We start from the raw sequence: 17,228 nt of genomic DNA, 5'->3' as shown, positions 1-17,228 counted from the left end.
TAAACAGGACTATTTATACTCTCTTTTTAATCAAACATGCTGTTTCTATGTATGTATATGGTTTGTTTACATAAAAAACAGGCATTGAAATTGGTTTTTTTTTTACAGTGTACTCTGGGGACAGAGTCTCTGAATGTATTGCGGACCAGACATTAGGTAAAATACGGTTAAATTGCAGGTGCAGTGTGGGGGTGCACGTCTCCATGGTCAGTCCACCACATGCATTGTTTATTAAAAAGGCACAGAGGAAGCGTTGGCCTTAGCTGCTTTGCTGCACTGTGATGGCATAAATATTAAAATTGATCTCAGGGGAGAGGAAGGTCCACAGAGCCTTGAGAAGATCAAGGCTCCTTTCATGAGAGAAAGGAAAGCGAAGAGCTGTATCTGCACAGGAGAGAACCTGCCCAAAAATTTCCATCCATTCAGGCCAGATTTCTTCCCATCTCATCATGCATGTCATTTACTTCTTATTCTGAGTGCTTTTAGGTCCACAGGGAATAAAGACCTAATCACAGTGTAACAGTCTACAGGCTATATGGTGATAAGTCATTCAGTAGTGTCTGGATCATTCAACTAGGATCAGATCATCTTTCAGAATCATTTGGCTTAAATAAATGATTCAACAAAAAATTTCTGTCTCACCCCAAATGCAGCTAATCGGCCAAGTTTGGTTATGTTTGGTGTCCGAAGAGGCTAGTGTGGCTAACAAATAATGGAAGCTTATACCACACAAATTAGAATCAAGCTGAATGCCTATATCATCAGCACACCCCTGCCTTAAAGCACTTGTTGAGTTGAGTAATCTCAAAAAGACTTTATTGTTACTGACACTGCATGACATACTATTGTATGTAAAAGTTTGGGGTTTGTTGATTAAAAATGAATTTAATATATCCTTTACAGAGAACACACTTCTACACAGTTTAATATACAGTTACTGTTTATTTGGTGAATTTAACATACTGGGAAAAAAAACATCAGATGTGTCCTGTGCAAAGGTTATGGCACATTTTATATTTTGTCATTTATTTTTTTCCAATATCTTAAACTCAGCAAAAAAATCGAAATCATGCACTAAAATTTGCGCATTGGTCCCTGTAAAGGATGTTATTTTCAAAACATTTAATTTGATCCAGGGTGTTCAAACATTTGAATATTACTGTATGTTATCTTTAAAACTTGAAAACAGTGCAAAATCAGCAGTAGCACCTATCTTGCTGGAAGTTTGTCTGCATTTTTGTCCATTTTGGATAGGAAGAAAAATGTGTAAGTTAGATTTTTTTACCAGACAGTTCTTTTAAATGTTTTGCGTTGTTATTGGGGGGGTTAGTTGGTGCATGTAAGTGAAGGGCTCTGAGGACTGTATGGGAGGGAACGAGCGGAAAAGCCGCGTGTCCGCATGGCGAGGCAACGAGTGACGAACGTCTATACTGAAGGTCAGCCGTGATGGATGCATCCTGACATGCCCACAGAGCATGATGTCAGAGCTCCAAATAGCAGCTGTGTGAGGGTGTGTGTGTGTGTGTGTGTGTGTGTGTGTTGTGTGTGTATATAAACATGCATATGTGTCAAAGTATTGTTGCATTGAATTTTGGGATGCATTATTTTATCCTTTTTCTTTTAACCCATAGAATTCAATTGTAATTGCATAATTAATTACTTAGTTAGTTACATAATGAACTGCATTTACAGTGGATGTAATTTCTGTATTGAGTGGTTCAAGCCTGTATTTTTCCTTTTGTTTCAATGTTGAAACAGCAAAGACTTTGTGGCAGAAATGTGAAGTTAATTAATACTATATACCCAGAAATCACTTTTCATCTTATTGAGATATAATAAAATATATTCTCTATAAATGTGTAAATATATCCCTACCTAAATGTATCAGTTGAAAGTTTAATCTGCACTTCTGACAGAATGCCTCTGTTGTTTTTGGTGAGCCATGAGTGAGAAATTATTATATAAAATGACGTGTTTTTGCTGTTGCTGGTGATAAATCTGACATCTAAGGCTGAAGGGAGGTGTATAGTATGTGTGACGAGTGGGATGTGTTTGTGTATTAGGTGACAGATTGTGTGTTTATTAGGGGCAGGAGATACTCGTTTTGAGGTCTGATTCAATTTTCTGAGGTCAAGATCTGGTTTGATTTTTGATATTTTACGCCTGCCACTCTGCCCTCTAACGGAAAAAAGCTCCAAAATATTAAACAGAAAAAATGTAGTCGTTTTGAACAAGGGAGTACATCTGCCTCCTCCCAACCAACTTTACTCTAATATCCATGTGTCAAACACAAGGACACAATCCTCTCCGGCCCACAGAAGTATTTGAATTTTCTGTTAATGTTAGCCTGTTTCACAATACACTGCACAGTGCATCTAAGTCTTAATGAACCTTCAGCAAAGAAAGGACGCCAGGTGTCTAGTTCAAGTAGAAAGGTTTAAAAGACTGACTTCTTGAGGACATTTAAATGTTGAATATTTTAAGTGTTCATGTCATATTTCACAGTCTCCTACAAGTGCCTGTAGTTTTTGCATATTTTGAATAAACAACTGGCAGTTCATGTTATAACACAACATTAATTAAAAATGAAGTGGCCCACAGATTTGTAGAGGTTTTCTAATATGACCCTGAGTTTGACACCCCAGCTCGAATAGGATGCCTCCAGATGTGTTTATCACTGACAGTGGTTTCCATGAAAGATGGCAAAAGAGACCAAGTAGCAGAAGGTGATAATCCTAAATTTCGATACACTGTCTTTTTTCTTTTTTCTTGTTTTTTTTAATACTGTATTGACAGAGTTACTCCCTTAGTGTTTGTATGATTTGGTTTAGGAGGCAATGTTAGAGGCGGTTATAGAGGAGGCGTTTCACAGGGGTCCTCGAATAGTCTTGTTTATGGGTCAGCATATTGTGAGAACGCTGTATTGTGAAACCCATATTAGGTCAGTTTGAGTTATTACTATAGAGTATATTATCTGTAGTGTATGTTTAGAGTGTGCATGTGTTCAGGGACTTCAGGCAGGACATTGCTGCCCCAGATTGAGGCTGAAGAAAGCGCTCATTCACTGCCTGTGTGTGTGTGTGTGTGTGTGTGCCAGTGTTGAGACTCTGGACGTTGGCCGTGCTCAAAGGGAGGCCAGCTGAGAAAATGTCACACTGCACGTCGCTTAGGCTACTACTCTTAAGCACTCAACCGACCCCCTATTCACAAAGCCATTTACAGGAGGAGGCTGATATTCAGCTAATCCAGCGGGGGGAAGGCCTCCTCTCGCTACAGTCTTTATCAAAGTTTAGCACAATGCTGCATGACAGAATGACAAGCGCTGATATGTGGACGAGCCCAGTTTCCAGTTCTTCTTAGGTCTTGCTCTGGCCTACATTTGTTGTTTCCTCTGGTGAAGGTAAATAGTTGCTTTTGCTAAAAAACAAATTGGTAGCAACCTAAATGTAGAGCAGTTGATGGGCATTATTGATTAGAACAAGGGGTTGCTAGAGTGTGTGTGTGTGTGTGTGTGTGTGTGTGTGTTTGTGTGTGTGTGTGTGTTTGTTTTTGTGCATTTTTAGGACAAAACTCTCACTTTGTAGAAAACCAGGCAAAAAGGACAAACCTACGTACAAATTTCTCAAAGTACTGTTTATCTGATAGTGACAGTTTTGGTGATCCGATCAAGCTTGCATGGCTGATAAGTCTCATCTTCTCTATAATTTTCAACATATTTTTAAATTCATTTTTGGAAGCTCCTGTTTCTAGCTTGTATACAGCTTTTTGATTGGATGCAGTTTTTGTGTAGCAATGGAATTTTGTGGAATTTTTTCCCATAGCAGTGAATGAAGTGCAAAGGTTTTGGCACCTTTCTTCTGTCACGATGATACAAATACACTAACACACACACTCGACACACCATATACTCCACACACCACACACACCACACATACACACACACACACACACACACACACATGCACGCACACACACACTGAACACTTCACACATAACACACTAAACGCACACACCACGCCACATAAACGCACCCAAACACTTTTCAGGTAGCAGGAGATTTAAGGTGAAAGTGGATTTAAGGTAGCAATGATTTAAGTAGCAGTGAAGTTAAGGTAGCAGAAAATTTAAGGCAGCCACAACCTAGCAGGAAGTGGGAACCATTTAAGCTGTACAACTGTTCTGAGTTTCCTTCAGGAAATGCGCATTTCTAGTTTCATATCTAAACTTTTCAGAAATATCTCCTGAAAATAAATAACATACATAATGGTCATTTTGACTGGAAATTTAATTACTGAAGGGTGGTTTTTAATAGGAAGTAAAGGAGCAAGTATCTGTGTTTTAAGCCCTGTCAACGGATGATTTGAAGTTAATATAACTTAACATTTTAAGGCAACCTTTTTCAGTCAAAACCCCAAACATTTTTTTACAGTGCAAGTGAATGAGCGTGAATTAGTGTGTGTGTGGCGGGGGGGGCATGGAATCACACAGCTCTACAATATAAGTGGCACTAGACAAAGGTATGTGTGAGACGTGCATGCGTGAGAAGGTTTGGAACGATTGTGCACACATACAGACACATTTAGACACGCGCTAAACTGCAGGCATCATCCTGACACTTAGAGTGACGGATCTCAGAAAACTGGAAAACTTGGAAAACATGTCACACCATTACACCCTCCTATGCAAATGTGTCATAGAAGCCTGAACACATTTAACATTCCCCACTGTGTATCTGTGTGTGTGCGTGCATGTGTGTGTGTGTGTGTGTGTGTGTGTGTGTGTGTGTGTGTGTGTGTGTGCGTGTGTGTCTGAAAGCAGCGTTGCTGAAGGAAAGCAGTGAATATGTCACTGATGATTTTTGCATTTTGGGCCGAGGTCCTCCATGAGATAATGCTGCACAGATGTATGTGTCTCAGTGTGTGTGTGGACACGTGTGTGTGTACATGCATATGTGTGTGAGATCACACCCACCAAAAGCTCTGCATTAGCAGCTGCTGGCCTGTTTTGCATATGGCAATGGCAAGAGACGGAGTGAGAGGAGATGGAAGGGAAGATAGGAATTTGCATATGCGGTGGCAATGTGCCCTCAGCGCCACAGAGAAAATGGGAGATTTAGAGAGAGAGAGAGAGAGAGAGAGAGAGAGGGAGAGAGAGAATAGATGAATGAGAGATAGAATGCTTTCCTTAAAATTTGCCAAGCTTCAGTCCTCCTTTCTCTCTCTCTCTCTTTCTTTTGCTCTGTCTGTACAGGCAGTGCTGTCCACTAGCTAATATGAATGTGCTGGTATCAGTCAGGCTGTAGCAGTCCAGATGTCAGACAGGACCATGAGGCTGAGCGTGAGTCAGGTATTAGGGTATTATGGACAGAATATTACATTGTAATGATTTACTGATTTGACTGGATCAGTATCTGTGTATGATACTAACCTTACTAAACTGGAATTGGATGTTGTTCATGTGGGTATATAATTACAAACATTGCAATTTTAGAAACCTTCCACAGCATTTTAATGAAAAAATGCAGAGTCAAAAACATTGTGTTAGTGCATCCCTCCCATACTGCATATTGTAATGAACATTTACCTTGCAATGCAGTAACAACACTAGGGGTGCACTGATATAGGAATTATGTGCTGATGCCAATATATGAATCCAATGCTGATACATAAACATTTATAAAATGTCAAAATTGGGGCTAGATCTACCTGGATTAGCATTGTAAAGAAATGTTATATTTATTTTTGTGGGGCTACAAATGCAGATGTTTTAGCACAGTAGCCCAGCATTATTCTGCTTTTCTGCAGTACAATAAATATATCATCAAATTTTGGTTTGAAATATTGGTCAAATCTAAACATCTGTTCAATGCAGATATTTTTTAAAGCAAATATCTGCTGAAACCAATATACATAAAAAAACATAAATTAAAAAACACCTTGATGTGGCCAAAGACTGGCCTGCAGTTTTAGTTTAAACCAAAATGATGTACGTGTTGTCATAAAGCTCATGAATGTCTTGTTGCACACAGGTGCCTACAGAAACTCATCTTGGCAAGCCATGTCATATTACCAGCATTGTGTCAGAAAAATGACAATAACATTACCTGAGATGTTACATAAGCTTTAAAGTTTGCATTTAAGCTTTCCAAGTTTGCAAATGCATCCTTTATGACAAATGATGCCTGTTGGAGTGTTCAGGAATCAGACTCAGAGTTTATTTAGGTGGCATGTAGGCTTGTGAACACTGTCCTACAGTAAAGTGAGAGAGGAAAGCCTATTGCATCTCTGCAGAAAGTGACAGGATGCAACAGAAATGAACTCAAGCTTTAATTTCAGTTTGGATTTTAGATACATAGTAATGGTGTTTGGATTTGGAGCCTGAATTCCTTATAATCTTTATTATCTTCTAATTATTATCTTCCACAGTGGAAAGTCGCCAGTTACCGTAATCACAGCCATTTGCAGGTTTTTAATGCTAGAGTGGATGGATGTGGTTATATCACACTGACAACATTACACAACCACTAATAGATAGTATTTAGAGGACAGACTAGTATCAGTGTCTCATATTTCATGGACAAAAATACATGTGCGGACCTCTTGCTGGTGCTGAACAATCATGATGGATTGACTGGCTTATATGTGTGTGTGTCTCAGACTTCCTCTCTCTGAACAGTGTGTTCATCCAATGTTCTCTTTACAAAGCAAAATGAATGTAGGAACCCGAAGCGCACACTACAGCTCATTGTGTGCATGTGTTTCTCTCGCAATATAAATCTCTCTCAATATAATATTCAATTCAATGTTCAAGTGACTTATTTCTCAAGAGTTTCTTACTCTGTCCATCGTGTTCTTTCTCTCTCTCTCTCTCTCTCTCTCTCTCTCTCTCTCTCTCTCTCGGTTCAGCCCTGCATCTTCTGTCTCTTTCAGACTCTCTCAATTACTCTTCCTGTGGCTTTTCTGCTTCAGCCATATATTTTATGCACTGTATATCTATATTTGCTGGGACAGAGTGGTGATTGATGGGTTCCCAGCTGTTCCTGGTGGCTGTGCAGCTCACACGCTCTCCCAGCGGCTCTCCTCGCAGCACGGTGCCCGAGAGAGAGAGGACATAAGGCCGGCTGGAAAAATTCACCCTGGCTCTAACCGCGCACCCCCCACTGCTTTCCCGCATCATATTAGCCAAGCTCCCTGCACTGCAGACGGAGTATCTCTGACGAGTAGCGCCTGCAATTTACACAAAGACATTAGACCTATGGAAATTAACTTCCTCCAGCATTTGTCAATTTTACATACTGTATGTAGGTCTGGTGCTTTGTAGGTAATAGGTGGTGGTTTTAGGTTTTGTTGAATCAGTTCCACATTAGCTGATTATGGCCAGGGCCTGGGGGCTGATACATCCATCCCTCTGGTCTTTGGTGGTTAAGCCCCACTGCTGCTCCTCCCGGTGCTGCTGCACTTCTCTCTTTCCTACAGTTTCTAGACACAAAAGGGATTCTGTTTTACAGATGTGGTCAGCTTTGAAAGGGACCATATCTTGGAAAATCTCAATATTTTTCAGATTTTTTTGAAATAAAAGAATTTGCGGTAATATGTAAGCATTGGTAAAGTTTCAAAAAGCAGCATTCACTTCCTAGGCCATACCGTTCATATGTAACAACTAAGCTGCCTGTTTTTAATTCATCAATGTTGTGATGTCACAACCATGAATACATTTACATATGAGCTTCCATTCAGCCTGCAGTAGTTTAGCCTGCCTGTTTACATCGAAATGATAGGTGTTGTTACTGTAGATTGTCTGTGGTGTAGTTTTTTAAGGGATTTGAGTCTAAATTTAACAGTTTGTGCCTTACATTTCAGCCTGGTCTGCTCAATACAGATCAGCCAATCAGAACAGAGGTCTTTTACTTTCATATCATTCTCAGATGGGCAGCATCAGAAACAGCCTGTTTAATTCTACGGGATAAAGAGAGGTTGGAAAATGGTCAAGTAAAAATGAAATATAACCAAAAGGACCAAAACCACACAAACTTTATAAGTGGGCTTCTACACACAAGAAAATTATACAATAGGGCCCCTTTAATGCTTTGACTGGCCAAACTGTACCTAATTAAATCATGCTTGATAACGTTTTGGCCGTTCACTGCTATCTGCGTCCTGTACTGACCTCATGTTCTTGTGTGTGTTTATTTGTTTAGAGCTCCAGAGATCATCCTTGGCCTGCCCTTCTGTGAGGCTATAGACATGTGGTCCCTGGGCTGCGTCATCGCTGAGCTCTTCCTGGGCTGGCCGCTTTACCCCGGGGCGTCTGAGTACGATCAGGTAAGATAATCAGACAATCTTAATCCCACGCGGTGCAAATACTGGAGAGCAGCAGCACATGGGTTATTAGTGGTTGTTAGAGTAGCAGAAGCCTGGGAAAGGTTTAGTTCATATAAAGAATCCCTACATGTTCTCTTACTTTGTAACCCAGCAGTTCTCTCAGTTACTTTGTGCAGGTCTTCGACACATCGGTTGTTGGTTGATAATAGAAAGGAGGTATTGAGGGGACAATTATACATTAGAGATGTTTATGAGCGAGTGAGAAATGACATTTCCTGTTTGGCATTTTGCTATTGAATGTGGCCCTGCAGAGAGGGCTCTCTCAGCAAACGGCTATAAAAACATCCCTCAATTACTGTTTGTGCTCCAGGGAGAGAAAACAAAACAGACCTCTGGCTATGCTGCTGTTCTCACAGCTTTCCTGAATGTCTGTGTGTGTGTGAGGGCATGTATTTAACTTTTTATGGGGACCAAACGTCCCCAGGCTGTTGAAAAACGCAAATAGTGGAGGGATTTGGCTGGCCCCCATGTAGAAAACTGTATTTTTTATTTTTTATTTTTTACAAAGAACACAGCTTTCATTTGAAAAAGTAAAGAAGTGAAACAATGCTCTTTTGGTTCCTGTGATTAAGGTACGGCTTAGGTTAGGTGGAGGCACAGCATTACTTAGCTACAATAATAGAGATGAAAATACCCCACAAAGACAGCAATACAAACCTGTGTGTGTGCGCTCACTCTTAGGCTTTCATCTCTCTCAGGCTGTTCTGTAGTGCTGGACAGATGCCACAACCTGCCCAATTAGCCCAGTTCCTGCGATCTAGAGTGGGGCCTTCTCTTAAAACTCAAAACCTGGCTCAACTGAAAGGCCCAGGGCCAATGTTCAAACTCAAAGTGAATCAAAACCACCGTAAACAAGCTCTGGAGCTGGGCTAAGAGTTGCTGATTTGCCTCTGCGCCATTTCGGCGTCCCGTCTCCTCTCCATGTCTTGGGAGTTATTTTTAGTGCCTTTGACGCAGTTACGCCGTTTTGACGTTTGTCTGATTGTTAGGTGGCATTTTGGTTATTTAATCATGAGTAACCATGGCATCTCAGCTTTGGTAAACACTCAGAGCAAGTCATCCATAATCACCAGTGTCTCAGAAGCACTTCCACTAAAACTGAGGTGCAACAATACCCAGGCAAAAAAAAGGAAAACACATGTTGCTACCTGAACACTGTTTAGGACTGAGTGAAGTTGATACAGCTTAATTAACATTCAAATTTTTAGTCTCTTTAGAGATGTGAAGCACCTCATGGACCTGACTTTACTCACTCACTCACTCATGTTTAGCAGGGTGAGGTTGGTGCTTCACATCAATTACACTATGTGTCCCTGCTATCAATACAAACTCTTCAAATAATTAAAACATGGCCTCATTTAACAGAAGATTAACAGTCAAGGATACACAGTGTAGCCTAACAATGAGTTTAAACAACTAAAAAAATACAGGACAGGTTGATTGTTTCTGGGAATGTAAAGACACATACACTGATCAGGCATGACATTATGACCACCTCCTGGTTTCTATGCTCATTGTCCATTTTATCAACTCCACTGACTATATAGGTGCACTTTGTAGTTCTACAATTACAGACTGTAGTCCATCTGTTTCTCTGCATACTCTGTTAGCCCCCTTTTACCCTGTTTTTCAGTGGTCAGGACCCCCATGGACCCTCACAGAGCAGGTACTATTTGGGTAGTGGATCATTCTCAGAACTGCAGTAACACTGACGTGGTGGTGGTGTGTTAGTGTGTGTTGTGCTGGTGCGAGTGGATCAGTGTTGCTGGAGTTTTTAAACACTGGGTCCACTCCCTGTCCACTCTATTAGACACTCCTACCTTGTCAGTCCACCTTGTAGATGTAAAGTCAGAGACGGAAGCTCATCTGCTGCTGCACAGTTTGTGTTGGTCATCCTCTAGTCCTTCATCAGTAGTCACAGGATGTTGCCCACAGGACGCTGTTGTCTGGCTATTTTTGGTTGGTGGACTATTCTTAGTCCAGCAGTGACACTGGGCGTTTAAAAACTCCACAGCACTGCTGTGTCTGATCCACTCGTACCAGCACGACACACACTAACACACCACCACTACGTCAGTGTTACTGCAGTGCTGAGCTAACAAAGTATGCAGAGAAACAGATGGACTACAGTCTGTAATTGTAGAACTACAAAGTGCACCTATATAGTAAGTGGAGCTGAGCGTAGAAACAAGGACGGTCATAATGTTATGCCTGATCGGTGTAAATCTCTTCAGTTCTACATATGCCAAACTTAAAATAAATAAATAATTCCCATGATTGGACTCAAGTGGATGATCTTTAAATGATGGTTCAGGTCATAATTCTCAAGTTTTCTGTGTCAGCACTGTGTCAGAAATAAAAGATCATTTTTAAGTTATTTTCCCCTATGGGCCTTCATGCCTTGTAGTGATGAATAGGTGGGCCTTGAGGTGGAAAAGGTTGAGAACCCCTGTGCTACTGCAGTGGAGGGAAACTGAGGGCGGGAGTCCAGCACAGGTTACTGATATCCCTGCTCTAACACACCAACCAATGCTGGCAATTAACTGATGAGTTAAATCAGGTGTGTTTGAGCTGTACAATCACTAAACTCTGCAGGAATTCAGGCCTCCAGGACTGCAGTTCCTCAGCTCTGTGCTAACAGTTGCATTCCTGGCCATCTGAGTCATATTAGCATGCATAGCATACATTTCATTTACCTATAGGCAGAATACAAGATCAGCCTAATGTTAGCCTGAAAACTTGAAAGTGTTGAAATGAAAGAATATAGATTTTTTTTCATGATTGTAGTATTAATAAAGCACTGAACTTCCAACGCATCTTGCAACACTAGTCTAGAGGAATATCTGTTGTCTTCTAGCACCGTAAGCCAGTTTCTAATTATAATACTAACTCGGAAAGACAGGGAATCCTCCACGAATGAAAAAATATATATATATCACAGTGGTTTTATTTCCTGAGACGAAAAGTGAGCCGATGCTGTGATCAAGGTTTCGGGAGCTGCCGTGAGCTCAGCCCGGGATAAGAGAGGCACTGATTGGTGGGGAAGAGGCAGAGTGGGGGGAGAGATGATTATTGCAGGATGCCATTGCCTGCCAGGCTGCCGCATTAGACGTTTTTCAGGTGTATGAATGGCATTCTGTGTAATTGCAGCTCTCAGGCGCGCCTCTGAAAAAAAGACTTTTTGGGGAAGGAATAAACCGGGTAGAGACAGCATTCTTTTCAGTCGCTGTTTACTCAACTTCTAATGCTGTTATGCCGGGGATATTGTATAGAAGTTGGTGCCAAGAGACTGATATGCTGTGGACGGTACTGACACAGCTTTAGTCAGATTTGGTTCAGTGTGCTGTTGAGGATTCTCATCACATGAAGTGTGTCTCTAGCTTTCTGTAGTCTTTAAGATATTAAAAATGCCTGTTTTTTTTTTTTTGTTCTTTTCTCCAGATTCGGTACATTTCTCAAACACAGGGACTGCCAGCAGAGTATCTGCTGAGCGCAGGCACGAAAACCACCAGGTTCTTCAACAGAGACCCAGACTCCACCTATCCTTTATGGAGATTAAAGGTACGGTCACACACATGCACACACTGACACCTACAGTGCAAAAGTCTTAGACCACTTTAGAATATTATATTTAAAGCCATTTAGCTACTTGGAAAAGCACCAACATGGGAATAAATGCAAATTAATACTAACATTACATACAATTAATGGTGATCATAGTGGTCTGTCGTTGTGTTAGCTTAACCATTTCCAAACCTTAGGCAGCCCAGTGTTTGTACTTACCATCCAGTACCTGGTTCAGCTAGTCAATGTTTTACCTGTGCTGGTCATAGAATTTGGGCCTCTATCATGGAAAATTTTCTTCTTTATTTTTAAAGGCACACTACATGATTCTGGAGAACAAATGTTGATATTTGAACTCAACTGCAAAACAAGTACACCCTCCTTTCAGTGCTTCTTCAGAAGCTCTGCCCCCCAAATTCATGGATGGCAGTTGCCATGGCGAATGACACTGGGCTAACAAACTTGTTGTTTTTAGATTTTCATGGCCATAAACCCCTTTCAAATGTTGTATGGACAAATATCATGACATAACGTTAGAGAAAACAACCACACAGCAAGTACTGTAACTAATGTTAGCTAAGTTATCAGTAAGCAGACTATCGCTACAATTGCTGCTACAAAGCTAAAAAGCTGCTACCACAAATATTAGCAAATGGGACAAAACAATACTGACCTACTAATTCGGTGAAACGTTCATGTTACCCACAGAAACAGAGCAACCTTGTTTTTCCTTTTCATGCCGTTCAACTCTCTTGATGAAGCTTCATTTTTGCTAGCTTCTTGTTCGCATTTTCCTGTTCCACCTTAAATGGTGTGACAGTTACATTAAAGTGCCTCGTGCCACAATTTAAGGTGGAACAAGAAAATGCGAATAGGAAGCCATCTTCAGCCCCGTCAACTTTGGGGACTGTTCAGTGGAGGAATATTTGGAAGGTGGCCTTCACCTGAACGTTTCCTACTGCACTCCGCTATCTTGCATACACAATGCTGTGTGGGCGGTCACTGTTTCTTTGTCTCTTGGGAAGGGCAAAACAAAATGTGGGGAAAGCCAGCGTTTTCACAGGTTGGGACTAACATGCATGCGCAGCCAGACCGGCTATGAAAACAAAAAACAGAGAAGCCCGGATTACAACGTGCACAGGGACGGTGCAGTTTCATTCTCTGCTCAGGACCTCATTACTCCACTATATCTTTACAAAGAAAATAATTGTCTGCTGCTGTATTAATGTTTAAAATGTTTTGTGTAGAACCTTTAAATAGGAGTTTGACATATTATGTAAACTTTGTTATAGTTTCAGAATACAATCCAAATATGGAAATGAAGCTGCAAAGGCAGCCAGTTTTAATTTCATGGTTCTTCTGATGTCACAACTTATATATCTGCCTATTCAGCCTATGGCAGTTTAGCCCCACTTATAACTTCAAAACTGAAGTATAAGGAGGGTTTCTACGCCAGACTGCTTAGGGCAGATTTAGGGCAGATTTTCAAATACAGGACAAATAGAACAAAGTTCATTTACATAATGTAGCAAATAAATAACAAACATGTAGTGTAAGAAAAAGAGCCTGTTTAATTCCAGACAATAAAGAAAAGTTGGAAATAAATTAAGACTGTTTTAGTTACATAAACCCACAAACATCATAAGTGATTTCAGGGAGAAAAAAATAAAATAGAAGAAAAATGTAGGATATGTGCCCTATCCATGCAATGACTGAAGGACATGGGTGAGAAGAGGAGCCAAACCTTTTTCAGTAAGTTCTTTGAAAACAACATTACTTTTTACATAATTGCTGTTTTAAAATTGATTCTATTGTTAGTGTTTTTTCAAGCACAAACATATTTACTGCCCATCAAAATAGGTTTAAGCTATTTTCCCAGCTGGCCTGAGACTTTTGCACACTACTGTACACATACACGGTCAACCACATTCCCATCCTTTCCAGGCTCTGAAGGCCGACTGTCAGGTTCAGCGATTTTCCTCCTGTTGTTTGTTTCTGGATAGGCTCACACGGCTTGTCCTGCGAAAGGCTCCATTCTGTTTTTGCTCACTAAACCCTTGATGCTCTCATTGCTGCTTTTAAAACAAACCAAGAGCCTAATGAGGGCAAAATGGATTTAGTGCAAGATGATTTGGCAGCCAGAGCGGTGTAGGATGGTTTGCACTCACAGGGTTGATCCTCTATTCCCTCAGCTCCCCCCAACGCCTCCCCCCAAACTCTGAAGCACATGTAGGCCGCTCAGTGCCCGTTTACCATAGTTGGCTTCCAAATCAACTCTGAGTGAACTTTGTGAAGCCTCACACACTGAGTCCTGAATGCAAAACATTCACAGTATTGAACAGTTCTTGGTCCGCTATGAGGCTGCAGCACCACATGGCCTCCATCTGCTAAGCTGAGTGCACACATATTGATTTGATTAAAAAAATCTCTTAGATTTTAGTTCTCCTTTCTTGAATGCACACTGACACACCTGCAGCATGCCTTGTCTGCTCTGGTTCTGCTCTTATAAGCTACATGATGGATTAACACCATGTGGTCTTACACGCTGCTGACTCTATGACAAAACCTGGTGAGTTGTTATCATATATGTATGAATATATTACACTGTGGTTTTAGTAAATGATTTAATATGGGAGTCTAAGATGAAATGAAAGTAAGAATGATAATTACTGTTTACTATACCAATTAAATGTATTTACATCATTAATTAATTAGATAGTCAAAATTAATCACACATAATAAGCTACATTTGTGTTCAATGTACAGTAATGTATGAAAGTGCCACCCTTCATGTTTTTAATCTCCAGTCGAAATGGCCAGTACATCAACATCACTGAATGTGTTTGTGGTTAATTCAATCATGAAGCAAAAATTGCAACCAACTTCTAAGACTGAACTTTAAAGGGCTGAAAAATATCCCTGCAGATTTCTTTGAAAAACTGAAAGCAAGTTACCAGAAATGAATGGAATAAAAACAAAGGATGAACACTCCAAATACTGAAACACTGGATATTACATTTAGTTGTTGAGGCTTCTGTGTAATTTTCTGTTAAATATATGTTTCCTACTTTTTTCCTGATGCTAAAAAATAACTTTACGGCCATTTTGACTGTACATTCTGTATTTACAGGTTCAAATCCACACTTCTGACTTTTTCCACTTTGTTTTGATGTAAATAAATAATAATAATAATAATAAAATGTTTCCTCTTCTACTTAAAAACAAATGTGGTATCAATGAAAAGTATAGAACGGATTTCAAAGTCTGCTGTGCTGTTGTTACTTACCACCAGTGATAACTGTGACTTAAAGAATATTTAGATATTAGAGCAGCTGAACTGAAGTTTGTATTCCCACAGACGCCAGAGGACCATGAGGGGGAGACAGGAATCAAGTCTAAGGAAGCCCGCAAGTACATCTTCAACTGCTTGGATGATATGGCACAGGTAAGCACATATGCCCAACGCCAGAAGATGCACAGATAACACAAAATCGTGCTGCCAAGGCACGTCTAACCAGTTGCTTTAATGTGAAAAGTGGGGTCTCTTAACAGATGCTATTACAGAAATAACAGTCATCTGTGTTTTTGTTGGTAAAGTTACATTTGCAAATAAGTGAAACATTGTCAGAGATTTTTGGACATCATCTGTTCCCTCGTGCTCCATCTCGAAGTGTGTTTTGTCTGTGAGTAAGTGATGTGCTTCCCCTGCTGAAGACCCATCACTCAAAACACTATAAGAAAACAATATTCGCTTTACGGAACTAAAGGCGTGACTCAAAACCTTCTAGCTAGATTTAATGTGTCAAAAGAAATAATAATAATAATAATAATAATAATAGTTACATAATATAGCGCCTTTCACAATACCAAGGTCACTTTACATAACAAAGAACACACTAACACACTCACATGAAAAGGAATGATATTGTAACTTTTTCCCTGCAGATAACTGAAAGTTATGAGAAATTAAATAAATGCACATTTTCTGTCAGACGTCTCCTGAACTGACCGATGCAGCTTATTCTTTTCCAACAGTGATGCAACCCTCAGCTTAGGTTTTTTCCTATAAACAGCTAGGTCATCAGATTAAAACTTTGCCTGATCTAATTTACTGTAAACTCGAATGAATTCATGGAAATTCGTTGACATGTGGATGGTTAGCCTACATGTGAGCTCACATGGATCTTGTGGCGGGAGAATTAGATCATCATTCTCCTTTCAAGGTCAGGCCCTCTGACATTACGTGCTATGGCCTCAGTGGTTTGTACTGTAGTGTGCTGTGAGCCAGTGCTTACGTCAGAGCCTCCAGCTCTATGTGAGCTCCCCTGGTTTAACATCTCCAGACGGACAAATAGCCAGACAGAGCCACGGCCCAAGCTTCCATTAAGACACTGAATGTTGATATTATGGTTGACTCAGGCTCTGCTCTGGATAAATAAGTGTGCACAGTTTGGGCCGTGAGCTCAGTCTGTATTATGGATGATTGCCTGAATGCTGGGATGATTGCCCAGGAGAGGGAACGACTCGGCCTGCTCTCCATCCCAAGAATGACAGGAAATACCAAGATACTGTTTGAAAGACACATCTGGAATGAGGACACTGCTCATTATCCTATAGAAACACAACAGTGACCTTTTACCATGTTTCAGTGCTGTTTTGCTTTTTGTAAGTAAACAACATGTAGGATATGGCCTGACATACTACTGTTAAAAAAACTGGAACCGCAGTTCACGATTTTGGGAATTAGTGTTTTCAATAACATGAAACCACATTTGGTTACACCATTAGACACCAGTTATTCATTTTTAAAAGGTACTTCTAATTTTTTTTTTATTTTTTAGAAGGAAGGGAAACAAAGGAAAGTGAATATACAGTATTTTAGAACTGAGATTCTAAAAATGAGTAAAAAATAGAGAAAATGACTCCTAACAACCATGAAAGACCTGCTAGACCACCAAAACCAAAACCATCAAAACACAGAAGAAAATCAAGTTTCAACCTTGCTTCAAATCTGAAAGAATCCACAGGTGTTTCTGTGCATCCTTCCACTGTGAGAAGACAACTCAGTGCTATGGGTCTGAAAGGATGTGCAGCTGTCAAGAACCCATTAAAACAATGGACTGGTCACCCCCTACTTCAGTGTCACTGTAGTACTGAGAATAGTCCACCTCCCAAATAATACCTGCTCTGTGATGGTCCTGATAAAATGGACAAAGAGTGTAGATTTAAGGAGGTGTACTTAAATAAGTGGCCAGTTGGTGTATGTTGTGAAAATCACACAGA

The 17,228-nt window shown here is 40.3% G+C and overlaps 1 protein-coding gene across 1 annotated transcript in view; it reads left to right on the top strand.

The window, feature by feature from the left end:
• Window positions 1-17,228, top strand: part of hipk2 (homeodomain interacting protein kinase 2) — a 126,128-nt gene that overhangs the window by 83,622 nt on the left and 25,278 nt on the right. The window contains exons 4-6 of the mRNA XM_036585251.1: window positions 8,198-8,321; window positions 11,823-11,942; window positions 15,304-15,390. Coding sequence (XP_036441144.1) covers window positions 8,198-8,321; window positions 11,823-11,942; window positions 15,304-15,390 — 331 coding nt within the window. The remainder of the gene's footprint in view (window positions 1-8,197; window positions 8,322-11,822; window positions 11,943-15,303; window positions 15,391-17,228) is intronic.

The sequence above is a fragment of the Colossoma macropomum genome, unplaced genomic scaffold (genome assembly GCF_904425465.1).
Source record: "Colossoma macropomum unplaced genomic scaffold, Colossoma_macropomum, whole genome shotgun sequence".
NCBI classification, from domain to species: domain Eukaryota; kingdom Metazoa; phylum Chordata; class Actinopteri; order Characiformes; family Serrasalmidae; genus Colossoma; species Colossoma macropomum.
The sequence above is the reverse complement of the archived record's forward strand: the minus strand, read 5'-3'. Positions and strand labels throughout refer to the sequence as shown.